Source organism: Melospiza georgiana, chromosome 5, assembly GCF_028018845.1.
Source record: "Melospiza georgiana isolate bMelGeo1 chromosome 5, bMelGeo1.pri, whole genome shotgun sequence".
Taxonomy (NCBI): Eukaryota; Metazoa; Chordata; class Aves; order Passeriformes; family Passerellidae; genus Melospiza; species Melospiza georgiana.
In genome coordinates, this window is record NC_080434.1 from 42,533,863 (window position 1) to 42,557,619 (window position 23,757).

A 23,757-nucleotide genomic window follows, 5' to 3' on the forward strand; every position below is an offset into this window, starting at 1 on the left:
CAGGAAAGGAAAGCACACCAAATCTATTAATTAAACAGCACTACTGGGGGGGGGGGGGCACTTGCTGACACACTCCTGCAGCACAAGGGCAGGAGCTGTGGATTTTTTTACAAGGCAACACCAGAACATCTTCAATGCACAAGTATCAGGAGCAGAGTGTCATGCTCAGCCCAGAGTGGCTGAAATGAGAAGCTGAATGCATTTAAAGGAGACAGACATGTAGAGGACAAACTAAAATTAGAAGCACATTCCCATGGGCAGTCCATGAGAATACTAACACTCTGGTGAAGCCACTATAAAAAGAACTTCCAAATTTGGAAGGTGACTAGGAGGAGAGAGGTATCATTAAACCCCTATCTACTGAAAAAAATGCCAGGATCAGCAGTTTTGTAGGAGCAGGAAAGTCTCCAGTGCCGAAATCTGAAAAAGCCCAGCCTGAACTGAGCAATTAGGAGCTATTTATCCACTGCCAGTGATGGAGGTTGGTGTTATTTGCAGGGTCAGAGCATTCACCCTGTGCCAGGATGCAGCAGAAAGCCAAGGAGCAGACCAGCTTGCATCCTTTGGAATGTCACAGGTTTGACAGATACTCCCAACAGCAGGGCGACAAAATCAGGATGAAAAGTGACTTCTCAAAAGCTAAAGTTTGAAGGAGCAAGGAAAAATCTAAAGGATACTTGCTGCAAGACAGGGGTGGTTAGGGGGATGTCTGTCTGTCTGGAACTCACTGGTGCTGTCCCCTGGCCCTCAGACACCAGGGGAAGATGAGCCAGGCTGGCATCAGCCCCTCACACCCTGCCACACACAGGGACAGGCAAGGGTGACACCCCAGCAGAGCCATGGACATGCTGTGCAAAGCAGGCAGGCTGAGTCCTAATTTCCATGTGTTGTTTCCAATATGTATCTAAGATTATGTAAAACCTCTTACTGAATGGGCATTCCATTAATAAAGATGCAGAAGATGCACATAAAATGCAAAACACAAGCAGATTGGATTTATGCACCTGACACGGCCCATACAAGTTCAGCCTATAAAATGCACTTCCAAACCCACACCTTGGAAGCAAGGAAATTCTGCATTCCTAAGAGTTTGTTGCTGTTTATAGTTTTTAGTCAAATTACACTTTCTTTAGGAATTCATGTCACAATATTTAAAAATGAAAGCAAGTGCAATTTTAAGAAAAGAACAAAAACATCCAAACAGGGATGCTGCTGTATTGGGGAATATACACTTTTCTTTTCAGTACTTGGTTTGCTGGTCAGCAGGGAAGACTGAATAAGTCTTCTCCAGGGTGCAAATGGCAAGACAAGAGGCCACAGACACACGCTGGAGTCTGGAAAACCCCAGCTAAGCACAGAAACACATTTATTTATTTATTTATTTATTTGGATAGGAAGGTGATGAAACACTGGAGTGGTGCCTGGAGGAGCTGGGCAATTTCCTTCTCTGCAGTCTCCAAACTCAGCAGGATGGGCTCTGATTTACCTAAATTTACTGCACATGGTTTGAACAGGGAGTTGGGACTGGGTAACTTCCAGAAATCCCTTCCAACACACATGATTTCATGACCCGTGATATTTTTTTGCAGAGGGCTGAGTAGGTAAGTAAAGCAAGATGTCCGTGCAGATGAGAGTAGTCCCACAGATTGTCTCTCCTAATGAGTCTCCTGGCTTGGGATCACCTCTGGAAAAGGAGCAAAGACATTCCAAGACCCCACAGTGAGCTCCTGAAGCACCACTCCTGACTTATGGCTCAAACCAAAACATGACCCGTGGTCCAAAGCCAGGAGACCTTCCTTTTGCCTCTTTCTGTGCCCAGCTCACACACTCAGCATTTCCCCATCCTGTCCCTTCTCCCTGCCCCCATGTCTGAACAGATGCTTGTCTGCTTGCCTCAGGGAAATGGGGGAGTGTGGAGGGGGATGCAGCTCTCAGGCAGCACAGACAGCCCAACCCTTTCTCCTTGAGGTACCTTTTCCAGAAGCAGGGTGAAAGGTGATGTTGTTATCTTATTGCAGGGGTTCCATACTGTTGTCTCCTTATCACAAAAGCTTCAGACCTCCTTGGTGTTTCTCATGGACAGCCCCTCAGAGCACTGACTTGTTCTTCACAAAGCAGCCACCTGACTCCAATTCCCCTCTCACCCAGCCACCCCACTCTCTTATAGCGTTCTTCCTCTCACTGGTTACAGCTGTGGCCTGTTACAGTCAGGCCTGTTCCTAATCTTGGAGAATTGGCCCAGCTGCAACTCCTTAGGGGTAAGATTACTTTCTACACTATGTTTATTTTCTTATCTTCTATGCCCCCACAGGGTGACATACTGGGTGATAGTAACCATGGGCTAGGATGCCAAACACCCCAAATGGGCAGATTTAGGCTGTCTGGGAAAGAAATGCTGCCTAAACGAATTGCTTCTTTTCTCTAGGGAAAGGGAAAAGGTCAAGACAAAAGTGTCCCACAGAATGGGTTCAGCCCAGAGGCACAAATGCCAAGGCTGAGGCAGGATTATCACAGAAAACACATGACAAGTTTTACCACCCCTGCAGGAGCCGCTTTAATGCCATCCAGTGATGCCCATCCACACAACCCAATATACTGCAACCTGGTTTTGGTTGGGGGTTTGTTTTTCCTCACCCTCAGATCAAGTAAAGGTTCCCAATATTTGGGTATTGATCCAAGAGCCAGCACAGAATTCACCTATTAGACCATCAGCAACATTGTAACAGCAAAGGGAACAGAACTTACAACATCCCCTAAAAAAGCTCTAAAAATGTCTGTGCTAGCTTAACTGAAAGAAAAAGCTTAGTTTAGCTGAAGTAGTAGAGATCTCTGTTTTTGGAGGAAAGAGTCCAGAGGAAAATTACATATTTGTGGTTTAGCTGGGAGTCATGATGTCTATCTGTATGCATAACACGTGGTTGCAGATTCATGACAAACAAAGCTTTCAAACAACAAAAAAATCTAAGTTCTGAAAGATCCATCTTGTGTGTGCAGAGAGAGAGAGCAATTCATTTCAGTCGAGTTTATTTCCACAGCTCTTGAAGTCAGCAGTGCAGACAATTATGAAACTCTTCATTCCAGGAAACACATACAGAAAGTAAAGCACAACAAGAGAGGAAAATACAAATGGGAAGTGTGGCAGCCACTCCAGTCCTCACCCCCCACAGCAGGATCCTCAAGAGAGGTGTTCAAATTCCACTTCCCGTTTCTGTGGGTGACTCTGTTTTACATTTCAAATGACTGGCTGCAAAAGGGGTGTGGACTTCAGGGAAAGAAAAACTGTTTAAGAGAACCTGGACACACTAGGAAAAGAACTTTCATGCATTTAAGGGAACAGAGAAACAGAGGCTTAAGCAGGGATGGAAAATGCTTCAAGATCTGGTTCACACTTGATTTATACTGAATCATTACCTATTTTGGTGCAAATTAGGCATGTACTTTCTGAGGCAAAAAATTACAAAATCAGTGGCAAACCTTAGTGAAACCTCATTTCCTTGGTCTGTTATGGATCCTGCTACAGTTATCAGGGATATTGCAGCCAGCAATGCTTCACTTGAGCTAAAATAACCTTGTGCTCCATTAAAAGGAAAGAGAATTAATGTAGCATGGCAGAGTGGTGTCATTGTCTGCACTCAAAGACATTTTTATGCTGCACAGTAACCCAGAACAGCAAAACTTAAAGATGCAATGGCACTTAGCAGAATAAAAGGATTCTGCTGCAAACAAAAGAGACAAAAGCTGTGACACCAAATAAAGCTGCCTTCCCCCTCCTTTGCTGGCACTCAGACCACATTAGCTGATGCCTCATACGGCTCATGCTGAATATCAGACAAATTGATTAGCACTACATAACTTAATCTTTTAACTACTGGGGGGTTCTGACACTCCACTCACTTCAGAGAGGAAGCCCATCCACACCAAACCCTTCCAACTACAGAAGTCAAAACTTTCAGGCTCTTCCTCTTAAACATCAACATACATTCAGAAGAACTTCAGCAATAAAAGGAATCAGATGCACAGCAGTAACAAAAACTGCTCAGAAGGAGAAAGCCTGCAGAAAACCCAGCTGCAACAAGCCCCACTATGCCCCCCTGTGTGCTCTTGCCTGGTGCAGTCTCGTTCCAGTACATTTAATTTCACAAATAGCAACTGCAAAACCAGCTTCTGTGTTCTGTTGTTGCACTTCACTAGTCAGTTACTTGCTGTAGCCATGGCTGACTTTAAACATTCAATCTGTTATTTTAGAATACTCATTAAATGGGCTCTTAAATATGAAATCATGTTATATCACTGGTTTATTTGGTTTCTTGATATTTTATTTTAATTCTCTCAAGCACTACGGTGTACCTTATTCATCATAGAAATTGCAAATTTAATTAATTCAACAGAATGGATGAGATTTAAAATTACTGAAGTGATCAGCTCATGTAAGCAATAAAAATAATTAAACAGGAAGTGAGATTCTCTAATGCATCAGTCCCACGCAAACGAAAGCTTCAGATTTATATTAAAAGTTTTATTTATTTATTTATTTGCATAGCTATAGTTAATACATCCCTGAGGACCATATTCACCAAGCATAAATTTATATAGCTGGGGATTGCTTTGAGTTGCACTGCATCAAGAAAGAACTATATATTTTTGACATAAAGTAAAACCTTAAATTAAGCTCAGGAAAAACATTGTGCTAAAGAACTACATCCACTTAACCTGGACAGGCCTGATTTTTACCCTGTGTTTGGTTTATAGAGTAACTTAACTAACACCAGCTGAGCTACTCCCAACTGTGCCACAGTAAGACAAACAATTCAGAAAGGAGTTACTGCATTCACATTTTCTATATATTAATAGTGTTTCTCCTGAGATTCTTGGGGCTTTATGAAGTGTCATGCACATACTTGGTGAACATAAACATAAAGGACATATTGTTGTGCATAAAGGAGACACCACCACATCCCCCGCCCAGGACAAGGCAATACACAGTTTCTTATTTTTCCCACATGAGGAACTTAACAACTTGACTGTTCATGTTTTGTGTTACAGTGGGAAGTAACTCCGAAATGCAGACTTTTCCTACTTTTTTTTTGTGGCAGGAGGATTCAGTAAGCTAGACACCAGCACAGAGTGTGGTGAGGAGCAGTGCCAGCTTTGGGTGCTACCAATTGCCTCAGCCATTGATGAGAAGTTCCCAGCTCAGAGCGTGGAAATGAGCAGACTCCAAATGGACACCAACACACTCATGAGAACCACGTAAGGGATTTGTCTCTTTCCCTGTGCTGTCCCAGTCTGTTCTGCATCAAGGCTGCCTCCTGGCCTGCTGCAAGGCCAGCCTGCCTTGGGAAGGGGTTGCTGGAGCAGAGGCCTTGCTGCTGTCAGAGCACTCTTGAGGCGATGCCTCAGCCCAGCCTGGCCAAGGCTGGACCAGCAGATCCACACTAACAGGCTCAGGCTTAGCAGGGCTGAGTCTGTGCCTGGCAGTCCTACTTACCTGCAAGTACCCTGACTTACTCCTGAGAGAGAGCCACTCAGGGATAGCCTGGCCTTGTGCCAAAAGAACTTCATTTATCACCTGAAGAGCTGCCACATGTCAGTAAAATCTGCTGCTGCCTCTGGCCAAGGGATGAAGATTGATCAGAGACAGACTCGAGCCTGATGTTGCTGGCTAATGGACCCTGCCTGCCTGCCACAGCTTGTACACTGTCTGTAAGGTCTGGAGGAGGTGGCAGGGCAGGGAATAATGACCTGCAAGGAAGTGGGAATGCAAAGCCAGCAGAAGCCCCCCAGTAGTTACAGAAAGATCTTGACTGTGTAAGTACCATTAAGAAAACATTACCTAAACACAGCACAAATCCTGCAAGAGCAAACTCTGCTTGGGAAAAAAAATTCCACAGTTTCACCAGGTTTGAATCAGCAGTTTTCCAGAATGGGTCAGAGTTTGTATTGTCAGACTAATGCAGATTTTATCATTATTTGGGATGTCATAAACCAAAATCAGCAAAGCAGCTGTAAATCCATGCCAAACGTCATAATAAGATGGTGCCACAGTGTTACACCACAGAAAATGTCAATTGCAAGACTAGAAATCAGAGTGCTAAAAACTAAGCTTGCCTCAAGTTAAAAGAAGACCAAGAAATCAAAGTTTACCAGAAAAAGATAAAGGAGAAAATCAGGAAAATGACAGTAGATTTCTTGGTAAAGAGATTATTACTTAGCAATTTTCTTTCCAAACTTCTAAATTAAAAAAAATGGGAGCATTAGTACACATGGAACTTCTGGAAAAGTAATAGTTACCCAAGATGACAAATCCTGTGTGGGTACGTGCTCACCAAAGGAAGTAAGCTTTTATTGTAACTCGATGTGCAATCTCACAAAGATAAAGCACTGGGTTCTCCAAACAGCAAGGCTTAACCTACATTTTCATCCATTTGAAACTCTTAAAAAAGCAACTCTCTACACACTGATGTACAGCCATGTCACCAGAGTAAGACCCTGAGAAACACAGCAATGCTGAAAATCACACTAATGCACAGCCCCCTGCAGCCCAGGAGCTCTGTTACCACAGGAACATGAGCTGTGTTTGCCTAGAAATTTCCTACCACAGTGTAGCACAGGCCAGATTACTCAAGTACAGCTGGAAGAGGAGAAAATACCAGAATGGCCAAAGACTGATGGGAAACAAAGGATTCTGAACCCCTTTCAAAGTTTCTTCTCAAAGCCTGCAAGTTCAGCTAATGAGGCTTGTGCCTCATTTTAATGGCCACACAAAATTCAGTAGGGCTCTTTTTACTACAGTGATATTAAAGGGCTGAGGTAAGAAGAGGTAGAAATCACAACAGTGAGTATTGGTGAGGAGTAGCTGTATGGGGAAAGGATGAGGAAATTCTGTGGGTTTTAAACTTTCATACATACATTACTTAAGTGGGAAATGGAGATGGGAAAAAGGACAACAGAAAATACTGCTTGCAATCCATTTTCCTTGTTTTTCCTACACCATTCATTAGACATCGTAAATACAAGGCTGGACAGAGAAGAAATCACAGATTTATGAAAAGGATGAAGAGAAGAAAGATGCTGAAAAATTAACAGAATTAGTTATGTGCAAAGCAGTGTCTGTACAGAAAAGCTCAGCTTTCAGAGATGTACTGGAGCCCTGCTTGTAGAAGAGAAACAACTTCTTCAAGGAAGATTTCCATGACACTTCTTGGCTATGAACATGGACAGTAAGGACTGCACAGAAACAGAATCATTTAACATTCAGCCTTATTTAGCTTTCCAAAAATAACTCCCTGTACACAGTCATCTTTGAGAAACCACCCCATCAATTAAACTAGACTTCTGCTTTCCTACAGAAATCACACTGAAGAAAAAAAGTTACCATTTTTTTCTTATTTTTCTTAACTTACACATACTTATTGTAAGAGCTGAGCTCCCCTCCTCTGGCACACTTCCTTTTTCACTCTTTGTGCTTCCTGATGTGATGCAGCTCCATTACTCACCAGAGATGACAATTTACACAGGGATGTCATAGTGACTCAAGCATAAGAGCTCCAGTGGGGTGCTGGCAGCACTTGGAATGATTTTAGGGTGATCATTTAGCTGGCTGAGGGCATGGCTGCAGGAGAAGGAACATGACAGAACACAATATCTGCTGCCAAACCCTAGCATGGTAATTCCAGGTCATGAAAATCTCGTCTCAGGCAGATCTAAAACATGGCAGTGTTTCTGAAACAGGGGCAGAACACTTTGTCCATTCCCTCTTGAACTGCACACCTTGGTGCAGGTGGTGATGCACAGTTTGTGCAGACTTGCAGAGCCCTATCTGCCTGTCACCCAGGCTGTCATTGCCTGTTTGCACTCCAAGCCAAACCTCACAGATACAAACTGTGCATGTGGAACAGCTGGCCTGCCAGAGGAGCTGAACTCCATCCTACACTGCTCAACAAGCCACTTGAAAAACTGAAGACTTGTGACCACATGGAACCAATTTAGACTTTTGTTTCAACTGAATTCTGTGCATTTCAGCCTTTCCCCTGCATCAGTTCACTCTTGTCTTTTGTTCATTTTCCCCAACTTGTGGATGCTCATAAATGTGTTCTGGTGCTAGTAAGGCCCAGGTGGATGGCTCTGGAGTCTGACTACACCATGTGTGTAACCACAGCTGCAGAAGGGCTGCAGCTCCTCCCTAAAAGCACTTGTACATTTGCATAGCTCTCACCATTTTACAATGCAAAACCTTTGGTAAGATAAAATAGCACAAATAACACTCCTCTTCCTTTTTAACCAAATTTCTAGGTCAAACCTGTAAGCTTAAGAGAGATGCTGCAGAAATTTGACATGTCATTTTGAGCCATGGTACGCTTGTTTTCACTTCCTATTTATCATTACAAGGAAGGAGCTGATTTCATCCCAGGTGATGCCTCAAGAGGCTGCCTGGAACAAAGGCTAGACAGAGTTAAAGCAATAAAGTAGGTATTTCTTCAAAGGATCCACCTCCACCTTTGAATAAAGAGCCAGGCTGTGGCTCTGCCCAAGATGGACCCAAAAGGGATGCAAGATGGATGACAGCTCACAAATGTTCAGACTGTTATAAGTTTGGCCCATTTACATATCGGGGTTAATGATTCAATTACAGCTTCAGATTACCAAGGCCCATCCTCCCAGATTGCTCTCCTCAATTCTCCATTGTTTATAGTTCTTTGGGCCTGAAACTACAACAGTGTCCTTGGTTCTCAGGCTGGAGAAGGACTGTTTGGTCTGACTACCCTGTGAAGAGAACTTGCTAACATTTTATATGAAGTTCAGAGTTACACACCAAAGCAGTACAGAATCTGAAAAATATGAAAGCTAAAACTTAAGTCATCACAGGCACCAATTTTATTAGTCTAAAAATGCCATAACAAACAGGAAATTCCTCCCCTTCTGCAGAAGTCTCAGGTACAGCAAATATTCTTGTGAGAGATACCCTTGGCATATAATTCAGTGTATGAAAAACTGAAAAATCCAGCTACACTCTTAAGTTCAAGGTACTTACCTGTCTACACTGTTTCTAAAGCAAAGAGACAGACATACCCCACCCTCCAAAATAACTTTATTTTTTTGCTTTATATGGTTACAACACACAACTCTGGAAATAAAAAGGAGAGAGCTTTCTTCAACTTGGAAGGACAGAATCTCAAGCACAAAACAAAATATAAAATAAGCATCTCACTAAAACCAGCACTAATTATTGACATTGGTCTGTCTCATCGTGCAACAGACACTGTCAGCTGAAATCCTTCTGCAGGTCTCCAAAAATCATGAACAATCCTGCAAACAGCCCCTCCTGCACACTGCTCCAAACCCCCCCAAACCCCTGGCACAGAGAGCTCTGGCAGAGCAAAGGCTCAGAGATGAGAACACTGCACACTGCTGCAGGTGATCCATCAGATTATTGCATCCCGCAGCAGAATTCATAAGGAACACCACGTGATAAGGAAAGAGTCCTGACTGGAGTTACTGGCACTTGCTTTCTGAGCTGCTCTTTGTATTTGTTAATTTCCATTTCCCCTAAATTTTCCAAACTGATAAATAATGGACAAAGCAATGAAATGTTCCTACCGATATTAGGATGCTTCAGGAGACGACAGATTCTAGCTTCTCTCTCCAGTTTCTGGTGATCTGCATCAAAAGAAAGCAAAACAGTTGCTGTTAGTATGAAGATTAACATAGTTTAGAGTATTTGCTTTAAATAATCATCACATTATCATCATCTGATGGGATCTGTAAAAAATGTCTCCTTTATTTAGATCCACTAATATTTTCACCCAAACTGTAATATTGAATTGATTGGTTTTTTTACCTTTGGGTAGAGCAGTAGGCTGGAGCTCTGGACTTGTACTCTTGGAGCTCTAACAGTCTTTTCTGGAGATAAAATACTACTGCTGGTGTCAAGCTCTGTTCTTTACAATAGACAACATAAACATTCCAAAATAATACCAACTTTGGAAAACAGAACTGCTTGAAATGTAAAGAATATGCTTTGAATCTTGAAAATATTAAGAAATGAACAAGTTTAGAAAAAGTTGCTTTGATGGCAACTCTTCAGAGTAAAAAATTTAGCATCAGATGTTAGAATTAAGAAGTTCAATTCTTACTGCAAAGTGTCCAGTTAGATATGTAGGTCAAGAGAACTGTAGCAACAGATTTAAAATAAAACAGAGAAAGCAAACACCACCTTTAAAATACTTAACACTTCAAGTTTCTGACAGCATGTTTTAAATCTGGAGGAAAGAACAAGAAGGAAAACTTGTTTAATTTTCATTTTTCTGCAGTTCGTACTTCCTAATATTTGCAGTCAACTCTAACAACAAGTGAAACAATTTTACATATGTAACAGTTTAGATTTTTATCACATGCTTTTAAGAACTGGGATAGTTCTTGAGCTAGTCACTGCTTGTCAACTGACCCATCATACTTGCTGAGGCCTAAGGGCCTCCTCCGCTTGCACGAGAAAATTTGTCAGCTTAACCCTCTTTACCTTCATAATTTACTAAAAAAAAAGAAGAAATCAGAAGTTCAAAGTATTAAAAAGAACTAGAAACCTGCAACATAAGCTTAAAGCTCTTTTTCTAAAGTTAAACTCTGCCACTGAGGTTTCCCATTAATGTTTTTGAATTCAGCTGCAGCAAGGCTGAAACATAAGCACAGACATCTACAGTTACAGTACCTTCATGTCCAGCAGCTCTGGCTGTAACTTAATCTTGGGCTGAGCACTTGGCACATTACCCAGAGCACGCAGGGAGATGATCTGCAAGGCAAACTGAACTAAGCTGGGGTGAGAACAAGGATGAAAATGTGAACCTTGCCTCAAAAGCAAAGAAACAATCCAGAGGCTATTGGACACGTAGTGTGGGAGCTGTGGCTCTGGTGCACTACCAGCTCTACTTTCCAAGGCTGCTCTGTACCACCTCCAGCTATATTTACAGATCAGGCAGCACAGCCAGAAACCTGGAAGGTGTCCCACAGGCTTCTATGAAGTGCTAAAAACCTCCCGTGTCGACTCTTCAGGAATAACACAGCTATAATAAAGAACTTCACCTCCAACTGTGAATATGATGTATAAACAGTTGAAGTTTCTTTGCTATCAACTGCTATATCACAGCTTCTGAACTGACACTAGATGTGATTCATGTAATTTATTGATTATAACTGTATTGATTAAAAAAGCACACCTGATATTTTTCAAATCACAGTAAAAACATCTTAGAGATGCTGCTGCACGCACTGCAATACGTGAAGGTAACATCTACATCATCATCATTATTATTGACTGCATTATATATTCTCAGGTTTTTACTCCAAACTGCACCTGTATATTGATGGACACCAAGCAAGAGTTCTCTGCTGAAATCAGAACAATGAAAATCTGCATTTAACTCCTTCAGTTGTTTGTGTCACAGCAATTGCTGTTAGTCAGTATGAAGTGATGCAGTCACTTGCTGGGTGCCTGCAGGTACCTCACAGCCTGCACACTGTGCTGAGGCAGCAGAAAGAGCATTAAATGCTCCCTGAGCCAGGGATTCAGTGGACATTAAGGTCCAGAAGATGACAGCTGCACTTCCAAAGAAACAGAGCATTCTTTAGTGTTGTCAGAAGAGTAAGTCTGCAGTGTCTAAGTGTTTGGGGGTGGGACCAAATGCAAATTTAACTTCATGTGATATCCAAGAAAAGTATTCTCCTCTAAAACCTGCACATTTGTTCTCTGAGTTTTAGGAAATCCTGCACTGGGTTTATTTACAAGTCCTTGCAACTGCCACTGCTGTGCCACCCGCAGCTATTTGTGTTACCCTGCCTCCTGCCAGGGCTCAAGTGCTGGGAAGCTAAAGGTGAATGTCAGAGGGCAGGGCACACCAAAATACTTCCAGCACTCAGCTCCCAAACATCTGAAGGGTAAGGTGTGCCACTGCACAGCCCACTGGGAAACAAGGCTCCTGCCACACAGCCAGGGAAAGTACCCAGGAGGCACAAACTCCCCAAAGCCTGAGAAAGTTTGGGCTAGCATCTGGTGTCAAATGTTTATGTTACAACAGTAGCACAGGAAAAGTTGAGGAAAAAATAAATGCAATAATATGTCACTTATCAAGATCAAAGAGCTAATTCCTCTCAAATTTGACAACATATCATTCACCAGCTAAAACTGCTTTACCTGCTAGGTAAACACAAACCAGGAAAAATTATTATCAGGAGCAAGAAGCCAAGCTTGAAAGTCACAGATAATAAAAAGGGAACGCACAAGTACATTTATATACTTGTTTCCCTTGCTCGATTTTAATTACCTGGACTCAATTACAAACAGGTCTCCTACATTGTCTGCTTAAGAAATTGTAATTAGTTGAAAAATACAAGCTCAAAACACAGCAAAGCAAATGCAGAAGAAGGAATGCTTTACAAATTCTAGATTACTTTAGGAAAGCAAGTCTCCGTAAGTGAGCAATGGCCTCTACCACAGCAACAGCCCATTTCAAAGATTGGAAAAAGATCACTGCCTGTCAACCACTGATAGCATTGGAAAGAAGCAGCAATGAGAATAATGTGGGTTTATTGATGGAAAAAAACCTTGCAGCCACCTACAAGTTTAATCAGATACAGAGCCATGAAAAAAAAAAAAGAAAACAACAAGATTTAATGCACTGAACCATTAAAATCTCAGCCTTTACAATAACTAATGAAATTCTGTGAAACTGAAAAAGACAGAATATAGCTGTAAAACTGGGGGTAATAATAGACTGTATAAACTTAAAATCTTGAACTAGTTCTCATTCATATGATGATGTTCTAATAGACCCAAAGCTAATAATATAATTTATGACACCAGATTCAGAAAATTAGACTGCCTGCATTCAGTTTCTACTAGGTAGGCTGATAAAATAACTAATTTGCAGCAGTATCAATATTTGTTTTCTTACATTCACCTGGACAGCATCCTGTGCAACCCACTCCAGCTGAACCCACGTTAGCAGGCGACTGGATTAGAGGATTTCCAGAGGTCCTTTCCAATCCCAAACACTCTGTGATAAACCTGGGGGAAGCTGGCTGGGGCTGCTACTCAGGAACTGAGTAGACACTGGTCCATGAACAGCTGCATCATGCATCACTTGTTTTGTATGTTTTAATTCTTTTGTCATCATCCTCCTCCTATTACTTATTATTATTCTCCCTTCCTTTTCTGTCTTAGTGAACTATCTTTAACTCAACCCAAAAATCTTAGTTTTATTTCCTCTGATTGTCTCCCCAGTCCTCCTGAGGGTGTGGGAAGAGGGAGGGAGGGAGGCTGTGTTTAGCTGCCTCTTTGCTCAAACCATGACAGTGGGGACCAATTCCATCACTAAGCCCCTGCCTGAGCTCCTTCTAATGAAAGGCAATTTACAGACCTTTAGCATTTTGCAAGCATTCATTTTCAGCTGGTAAGATAAAACAAGAACCACATTTATTCATGTAACAGTCCATCACACAGCTCTTTGAATTTTCTATTACTGAGTTCATGCTACAGCAGTGCTCACAGACAGACCTCAGTTAGCTCCCCGGTTATTCCTAAAGAAGTAAATGCTAAGCAATACAGGCCTTCAATTCCCAACAGCACTTTTTCAAAATGAATGCTCCAGCATTCAGTACCTGCTCCTGGGGAGATATTTGAACAGAGTTGTTACTTATTCCTCTCTTCCCTGTATTTATAGCTGGGAAAGTGGGCCATTCTTGGAATAAACAATCCCAGCCCCTCCTAATGCTCCCCAGCAGTCACACACCAGGTGTTCATTGGTACAAAGGCATCTTCTCCATGGATACCCCGCTCCACAATGGGCAGGAGCCCACAACAACAATAGCACAGCCAATTCTGCCATTAGGCCACTGCTCAAAAGCATCAACAGAGCAGAAATCAGGGCACTGAGTGTGCCTCCAGTTATTTCTGTGGCTGTGTTCCCAGACACACTTGTCTCCACTGAGTGGCTGAATATCAAGGAAAAGCAAAAGATATTAATTCAAGATGCTTTATGAAATAATGAACAAGCCCCACACCTGTAGAACTGCAAATTCTGCCCCACAGCATTCAGAAAACAAAAGGCACGTTTGTACTCAGCTGCAACAATAACAGTTCTCAGCTGACTGATGCTCCTGCAAGGCTTTCTTCCACTTCCCACCCGCTTTGTGTGTTAATGTTTTACCCTTCACAGCGTGTGAGAAATTGATAATGGACACAGAGACCCGATTCCCATCTACAAAGCACAGATTACAGAGGCAGAGTACTGCAAGTATCTTTAGGGCACTTCTTTGGACACTTTATCCCTGATTTCTACGACACCTGCTATGACCAAGAGGCACAGATATTCCTGCATTTGTGCTGTTTCTAGCACTGCTGCTAAAACTGACGAGTACCTGACTTCACACGAGCTGGCAAAAGGAGTGAAGACAACATGTGACATTAATAGCAAAGCACTGAGCCCGCATGACTTCATTTATTTCCATGATTTGTGTTTAACCATGTCCATAATGAACAGAAAGAAGAGATAACAGAATAATACGATTGCAAACTGGACTTTACCCAATTGTTGGGAGCCTTTAAACAGTTCCCAAGAGCACACAGGCACACATTACTGAGCTCAAGCTAAGAAATGCTATTTTTTCACCTTTTCATACTCTCATTTGCTGTGGATTGAAAGAGCCAGCTGGCAATTCACTTCCTTCACTCTTCTGACTCAGAAAAACAAGAATAATATTAGTGGAAGTCCAGAACTGCTGTTATATATACATGTTAATTATTGTTTTCTATATAAGGTATGTCCACAACTACATACAGCAGTTTTATATCTATTATTTCATTATATAAACAGCACATCTACTGGAACAGAGTGGAGTACTGTAAACTCTCCAGTGCCAAAGTAAACAGAAAGGGCCTGAGAGACAGAAGTGTGAGTGTGATCACCTGGTCACCTCCATCTGTTTGCCACCAACCTGCACCTGCCACTTAACTCTGTGCACCCTGTGCTCCATCTTGTCGTCTTTTCATCTGACCCATCCAGAGCTGCACCTTGTAGCACCTCCCTGATACATCCTCATGCAAGGCATACATTTGCCATAACAGGAAAACCTGAATGCACTTTACATCCTCATCTTCCCCTTGCTGCCTCCTTCTGTCCCTAGAGCAGTTTATTTTCCTTTGTGACTCAAATTTGCCAATTCCTAGAGCTGATGGTCAGCCAAGTCTTCTTCAGCCAATCCCCTTCCATTCCTACATAACTGCATGTCTTTCATTTTCCCTTATTTCACTGCCCTCCTTTTATTTTTGGTTCTCAACTTAAAGTGCCTGCCCTCTACTTGTTTAAATTCTGCTGATAAATATGTGAGTGCATTCAGTACTTCTCATTTTTTTCTAGCTTCTATTTTCTACTGAGCTGTTAAAATTTCTTTAAGCTTCTCAGTTCTCTTGGCTCATTTCCTGCAGAAAGTTGCAATTTTCAGGAAACAATATTTGGAAAAAAAGATGTCAGGAATCGAAAGTAAGTTCAGAAAAATAATCAAGAGATGCGTGGAACTTGAGGTGTGGACCCATCAATCTAATGAACACTAAAGCATCTGTTTGCACTCAAATGGTTCACTGGAGAGGATGGGCTGCAGGATGTACTTGACTTGACAGCCTTGCTGAACTCCAGTCCTACAGAGCCCATCTTAAACACATTAAATCCGTTAACAATGCTGTAAACTCTGAGCAGACTTCTGTCTGACACTAAAATTTTGAAGGCACCCTCAAATTCTCAAATGATGCAGCAAGACATGCATGAGAAATGCTCATTTTCCTTACAAATGTTATTAAAACAATATTGTCTAATAACAAAAGAAAAAAATACAGCTTCATATAAAGTCAAAACACTGTCAGCTACTGCAATATGTAGGTAGCAGATTGGTAATTTGAAATAAATTGTGAGCTTCTGACTGATGCCAGCTTATTTTAATATAAATGAGTAATTACTACATCCAAGACTGGTGTCAAGTCATGATTTGTGACAGCCACTTGGCTGGGACATGCAGAAGTTCCTGATTTTGAAGCTGCTGCAAAGAGCAAATTCTCAACTCTGACTTGATGTTTTCACTTTGGCAACCCTTATTTTTAGAAATCCTACCAATGGTCACCATCTTTTGCCTCACAGATGTAATTTCTACAAGGTGTTGCATTAATTGTTTGTGAATTTTTTTAAAGAGTGGATGACCACTGAGGATGTTCAGTTTGCTGACAGCTTATGGATGAGACAGTGTTCCACATTTAATAGAAAGGGAAATTCTATTGTGCAGAAAAGGTCAACAACTTTTATTTCCAATATTTCCTGTAGTCACTGTTACTTTAAAGCTGAACATTACACATGACTTAACCTACCAGAGACTAAGGGCTTCTTTTATGCAAATACACTCCAAATCACTGACATTTATCTTAATAAAAGCGCACGGACTTTAACTCCCTAGGAGGAAACAACTGTAGAACTCGAATCAAGTCCAAATAGAACAAAAACAATGGTTTGGCACCTACCATTATGACTCAGAGGAAATTTAAGCAGCACATCAAAGCCAAAGCTTCTCATAACAAGAAAAACCACTAAGAATACATAAGCACATGCCTACAGGACATTTCATCAAAAATAACAGTAGGCTGCACTAGTATTAGAGGACTAAAGATATTATTGCATTAATAAAAATATCCTGATGCCTAAACCTTAGTCTTTAGCAAACAGTAGTCATAGGTAAAGTCACTATTTCTACATGGCCCATAAAAAGCTCAAACAATAGAAATAATACACTCAAAAAGGAGTTCCACATTAAGTTGTAACTTGATTGCCTTCCATCCGTTCACTTGCTTTAAAACAAAGAAGTGGATTATGACTAACCCACTGTATTAATTTTTTCTGCTAAGTTGCTAAGCCTTTGCTCATAATAAAAACAAATCTCCTCCTCAAATACCATGTGCATGAATAGCATTTAACCATCTGAAGCTTTATATTACAGCAATCTTTGATACCAGGACAGTAATGCCACAACATCTAAGCTACGTGAGTATGGTCTTTTGCAAGAGGATTGTCTTGACATTATTTTTAGATCATTAAAAAAAGAAATGCTAGCCTTGCAAACACATACTTGTGAAAGATAGTGCCCAAAAGGAGTGTTTGCATTAAAAACCAAATCACAGAGGAGAGCCAATGTCCAAGTGGAAGCCAGTGACAAGTGGCATTCCTCAGGGCAAGCGTTGGGACACCTTTGTCAGGGATGAGGACAATGGCATTGAGTGCCCCCTCAGCGAGTCTGCCAACAGCACAGAGCCCCGTGCTGGGTTTGCCAGGCTCATGGAAGGGATGGCACCCAGAGGGACCTTGCCAGCCTGGGCAGCTGGGCCAGCAGGACCCTCAGGAAGGCTCAACAAGGCCAAATGCACCTTGAACATGACTGGCAAGGCACATGTGTAGCCCAGAAATCCAACCACATTCTGCATCCAAAGAATTGTGGCCAGCAGGTCAAGGGAGGCAACTCGTCCCCTTTGTAGGGAAGGATGAAAATGTGACAAGAAAGTCCCACAGATATGTGTGCTCAGCAGGAAGATTTTTAAATGTAGAGTCCGATGAAGGAATAGAGATGGAAGCAAGTTTTGATACAGAAGAAAAGAATTGCTGAGCCAGCCTTACTGGATAACCAAGGAGGCAAAGGGTGTGTTAGTCAGAAGGGGTTTTTATGGCTTAGAGCAAAGGATAAACCCATCTCAAACAAGAAGATGTTTTTACCAAGCAGAAAGAGAGCACAGGCAAACAAGTCAGCAAAGTTGCAAGTAGAAAAAAGGTCTCAGAATTTTCCACTGCCAGAAAACTGAAAAAACAACTTCTAGCTTGAACTGTAATGTACTAACTTTTAGTGATGGGAGAATAGTAACATGAATATGGTAATTACAGGAGTTATGATAAGCTATGGATAAAAGTTAAGGTATAGATTGGTTCTACTGCATTAAGATACTCAGCAAAGAAAAGTATAGAATGCATTGTAACCAAAACCAAAGGGTCTCCAGGGCTCCCTGCAGCTGTGGGCACAGCTCTGTCACCCAGAACCCTGGGCTGCTGTAACCTCTTGGATGGAATAAACTGCATTTTGGAGAGCCCCTGGAGTCCCACATCCCTCATTCAGGCTCTTACACCCTTGACTCCACTCTCAGGGGATCCCACCTGCAGTGCTGTGTCCAGGCCCCACCGGGGAGGCCCCAGGATAAGATGGGGCCATGCTGCAGTGAGTTGAGGAGGCCATAAGGATGCTCAGAGAGATGGGATGGCTCTGGAGCCAGGCTGGGAGAGCTCAGGGTGCTCAGCCTGGAGAAGAGGAGGCTTCAGGAAGACCTGAGAGCCCCTTCCCATGCCTGAAGGGTCACAGGAGGGCTGGAAAGGGACTTGGGACAACAGCCTTGAGTGACAGGACAGGGGGAAAGGGCTTCCAATTAACAACAGGTCAGACTAGCTCCAAGGATAAAAGCCTTCCCTGTGAGGGTGGGCAGGCCCCGGCACAGGGTGCCCAGAGAAGCTCTGGTTGCCTTGTCCCCGCAAGCATTCAAGGCCAGGCTGGAGGGGGCTTGGAGCAACCTGGGACAGTGGAAGGTGTCTGTGGCAGGGGGTGGAATGAGATGACTTTCAAGGCCCTCTCTGGCCCTAACCATTCCAGGATTCTATGAAATTCCTAATTTGTCTTATTTCAGTAAGACATGTCTGACTCAACAGCTGCATCACTCCACTTATTCTACAGACAGAGAATAAAGATGCTCCCAGGCAAGGAAGTCAGAGGCTTTTTTTCTTCTTTTAATTAAGGCTAGGAGAAAATAAACAAGATTTTTATAACCAGCCACAAATAAAAGTTCAAGCAAGCATTAACAGGTAGTTAAACTTCAGCTTTTGACAAATTTGGGGGATTTCCTGGGTAAACAAACTCTCTCCCTTAAAGGTGTGTTTGCCTTGCATTCTGCACAGCGTACCATATGCTATGCCCAGAAGATACAGAATGTAATCAGTGTATGTAAGACATTCAAAAGGATATATAAGATAACCAAAGGAGTGTAAGTATACAGAATTCCTGCAGAAGATGAAGCCATCATCTAGTGCTGGAGGCAGGAGGCCCCAGGAGGAAAGGCATCCTCCTTAATGGACAGTGGTTGCACAAAACCTGCCTAAAGGGATTTAAGCTTTTCCCCACTATTAAGGGAATTAACACTTGTCTATTTGCACGCGTAGTGTTAGCTCCCAAGCTGCTGGCCTTTTCCCAAGCCACCGAGCTTCTTGGGAAACAGCAGGAAACCGGGTTATCTCTCTGTTGGCAAAACAAACAGGGCAAGTAAATCATTCTGTACCTCAGGAAAATAAAAGAACCACCCAATAACCCCACTATGTAAAACAACAGTCAATGCATCCCAGTTTCTCACGGTCTCAGGTTCATCCCTGCTTCCACTTAAAGAGCACGGAAGATGGGATCAATCTTTGAAAAGCACAAACTCTCAGGGGTAGAACAAACCCATCCAACAGCCCTTACCAGATAATGAATGTTTATCCCTTGTTTCTGTAAAAAAGAATTCAGGGAAGATGTTTTAATATTGCAGAGACTCCAAATTCTGGCCCAGTGACAAATACTAGCTGTCTAAGAGGGAAATACTGGAGCATCATTGATATTAGCATTGCACAGTATTTTACTGATGTTAGAAAACAGGAAAGTAATCAATATTAATTGGGAAATCATTGAATCTGATTAGCCTGATGATTTAGAGAACATAAGTATATAAGAACATATTTACAGCAACATCATTTTTTTAAGTACCCACGCTTTCACTTTCAGTCAGGAATTTTATTATTCTGATTAGAGATTGTATGGGAGATGTTCTATTGCCAAAGCCCAATCACTGATGCAAGCACAGCTTTGAAAAAAATCACAGCATGGGGCACTGGCAAAATACAGCAGACACCCATGACAACCCATCCCCCCTCCAAAAAAACACGAAGCCCAAACCACAACTAAACCACAAGAATTAAACGTAATTCAGACTAAGAGGAAAGAATTTCAATTTACTCAGCAGAAAACCTCTCAACCAGATAAGGGTTACATAAAAACAAAAAATTAAAAATAATGTTCTGTTCAATTCCTCTTCCCTCTAAGAATCAGCCTTTGGTACTGCTGTTTTTTTCCTGGAATCTGCTGAATAACCAAAAAAGTTATTTAATGGAAATACCTTAAATTATGGATGTTACGTACCACTATCATTAAACCACCACATTCAGTGTGGTTTCCCTGGTACAGCTCAACGTTCTACTCAGCATATGGAATAACTGAAACTATTGTAGAAAATGAAACTACTGTAGATAAACCCCCAACTTTTCTCCTTTAAAACTGAGGAGCTGGAGGAGAGAAATAACCCAGCCCCCAGTTGTGTTATTTAATTAAAACTGCCACTTCTAATTGAATTCCCAGCAAAGCACTGGGGAAATAGTCCCACTGCTATACCAAATTTATAAACCAGAAGTTCATTACTCATATGCTGTATTTGCCCACTGTCCTTTCAGCTAATTCCAAGAGCTCCCAGCCAGTTTGGAACAACTCTCAGAGATGGAAAGGCTTTGTAGTTCAGCACAGAAAAAGGACCACAGCACCTTCTCTCCCACAGCATCCAAGAACTGACACACAAAGCATTGATAAAAACACTGCAGAGCAGCAACTCTCAGCTTCTTTCCAGTACAGCTCATAGTTCCTCGTGAGAGTGACTGACACCGGCCCTGGCTGCCTGAGGTGGGCTGGGCAGTGCCCATCCTTGGAGCTGTACCAAAGCCATCTGCACGTGCTCCTGGGCAGCTGCTGGGGCAGGGGGATGCAGCAGCCCAGCCTCAGCCAGGGGGGACTCCAGGAGCCATCAGCCTCAAGGAATCCCAGATGCTGGACACCCCACAACAGCCAACTGTCATGGACATTTGGCCTCAGAGTCTGCACACAAAAGCGTTTCAAATGATTGGCACATCCTCATTCCTTGAGCAAACACTCAGAGGCATTTTCCAGAGAGGGTTCCAAAGTCTGGACTGGTGTTAAACCAAGCTCTCCAATAGCCTTTTCAAAGCAGGATTACCTGTTTCATGCCACCACAGGAGCACACACATTCTTCAAAGCCTTCAGCTCCTGGTACATCAAGACTGCACTTGTGCAACTGAGAAGATGTTTCCCATGTTAAGAACTCAAAGGAGTTTGCTGCTTAGGTAATGGTTATTTTATTAACAGCACCTGACTAATCTGCCATGAACTTGTCACTCAGCTATCCCACTTAACCCAATTAACTGTATCCACTCTGCCCCTTTGCACACCAGAGCAGTTTGTGATTGCTCAGGTGAAAGGAAGTGAAAGGAAGCCATCTGTAGCCTGAAGAGGGCGTCCATCACGACAGACACTTGCTGGCAAGATCACCAGGATCAGGCTGCTAGCAGAAATCCCCTCAATTCCCCAGACTAGGTGTGGAGAGCATGGTTTCTGGCACCTAGTCCTGCACTGCCTGAACCAAGCATGCAATGACACCTACCACAAAGAGAGCTGAGCAGATTTTTCTCTGCAATCTGCCCCCTTTTTGCTCCTCAGGCAGCTCCAACTCCTGCATGATGCCTAGGATGTGCTCCCTTGCAAAGTGCTGAACAGAGTGATGCTGCCATGGAAAACGTGGCTCTGGAGTGCCCAACTGGGCCATTCCTGCAGCCTGATTCATGAGCTGTGTGCAGGTTATGGTGCACCATGGATGAACACAGGCACCTCCAGCCTTCCCACACGTGTGACACTGACAACACAAGTCCTGCTCTGCAAGGAGAGCACAACCTCACCCAGCACCCACCACGTGGCAAAGGCACCACAGAGCACCAAAATCTTGGTTATCACAGCTGCACAATTACCTCTGTCACAAAGTTCACGGTCAGCTGCCCATTCCCGAGTTTAACACTTGTCAAAAGGTAGATTTTTTTTCAATTAGGAATTTGGAGGAGCTCTTACTCAGAGAAAAGCTAATAGTCACCTCAGTAAACAAAGCCAGAAACTCACACCCTTGCTTGGCAGAGGGCCAGGCACTGTAGTCATTTCTCTGGGAGAACTCTCACTGATGGAACTGCTCCACCGCACGCACATCGTGACTCATGCTGCAAAAACTTGGCTCCTGGAGTTGTTTCCCATCTAATTAAAATTCACTCAAACATCCCACAAGCCAGCTTTTACCATAAGAGTATCGGTATCTGTGTCTGCAGCCAAAAGACGATTCAGCACCACAAAGAGGCTGTAGAAGTAGCAAATACACCTTATACTGAAAGAGACACTGACAATTATCTATTTTGTTGCCTCCCTCCTCAAAGGCCCCAGTCACAGGCAGACAGAAATTAAGCTGCTGCCTTGTTGGATTTTTTTTTTAAGAATCCATGGAAGCAGCAGCGCTACCATACAAAAGAAACACATCTGAACAAAGTAACTGTTGCCATATATTTTAAGCTAGCCTAGAAGATTTATTGGACATGGCTTGCTTCAGTTTTTCCTCCCACGGGGTTTATACAAACTCTTCTGTTGCCTTTAATTTTTAATTGGATGTTTTGAAGCCATTTAACTCGTTTATCTTTATTAGTTTTATTTCTAATGTAACTCTCTGGAGAATTTCCTCTATTGCTACTTTTTAAAAACACTCCAAAGATACCAGTGAAGAGCTGGTGACCCGTGCAACTATCAGGAATACAAAAATAAGATGAAGTATTACATGAACATTTTTATCTTCCAAAAAAGATCTCTCTTGATGCGACCTTGTGAATCAAACTACAGCCAAAGCCTTTGCCAAGTGGCTGCTAAAAGGAAGTTACACTTGAAGTTTCTTAAGCATGCACTAACCACAAAGAAATTATGAAAACAGAAGAAGTACTTATTATCAATGTCTTGGCCTTTGAAAAAAAAAATCCAATCATCAACCAAAATACACAAAAAATAAAACCAACTTTCCCGCTAAGAATAAAAAACTACACCAATACTTTTACTAATACTGTAATCAAAGGACAAAAGACTTAAAATAAAAAAATCCTCAATTTAACTACACTGTGACAGCTGTTCTTTAGAAGTTTTAAAAATACAGAGGCAGGAAATCAACTCTTTATTACTAACAAGTCTTTGATCTGGAACACAGACTTGTCTCATCATTTGTGAAGTCCAAACTGTGCTTTTAGTTTGATGCCAAATCATTAGCCCCTGCTGTATCTCCTTCAAGGCTTTGAGCACAGTGCTCTCACTCCTAAGCTCTGGTGCTCCCACTCAAGCTGGCTTCAACAGCCTCAGTGTGAGCTGTCAGAGAAACTGCCAGCATGAGAAAATATTTAGGTATTGCCACTGCTAATAAAAACATGAAGACTTCACCTTTGCAAGGGCCATGGAACAACAACAAAAACACTTCTGTCATGCCTGCAGAGGCCAAGAGAACCACAGTCCTGAGAGAGTAAAAGCACAAAGCACACTGAAAAGACAACTAAAATTTACTGTGCAGCTTCACAGCAAATGAGGTTTACATATACCAGAGTCAAGCTTCAGTCTGTGGGCTTTCAGTGTGAAACCAGGAAGCTCCCCTGTACACTCACCACAAAACATTTTGCTGCACAAGCCATGTGCACCAACTGCTTTGCCTTCTGCTCCTGTGTGAACAGCCTGATGGCCTATTACCAGGAAGGAGTCACTATCAAC

General features: G+C 42.4%; 1 protein-coding gene across 17 annotated transcripts in view; it reads right to left on the reverse strand.

Moving 5' to 3' along the window:
• The window catches only part of CAMK2D (calcium/calmodulin dependent protein kinase II delta), a 120,062-nt gene that overhangs the window by 64,249 nt on the left and 32,056 nt on the right, over positions 1-23,757 (reverse strand). For all 17 annotated transcript variants that reach the window (XM_058024633.1, XM_058024646.1, XM_058024642.1 and 14 more), the window contains exon 3: positions 9,598-9,657. In XM_058024633.1, coding sequence (XP_057880616.1) covers positions 9,598-9,657 — 60 coding nt within the window. The remainder of the gene's footprint in view (positions 1-9,597; positions 9,658-23,757) is intronic.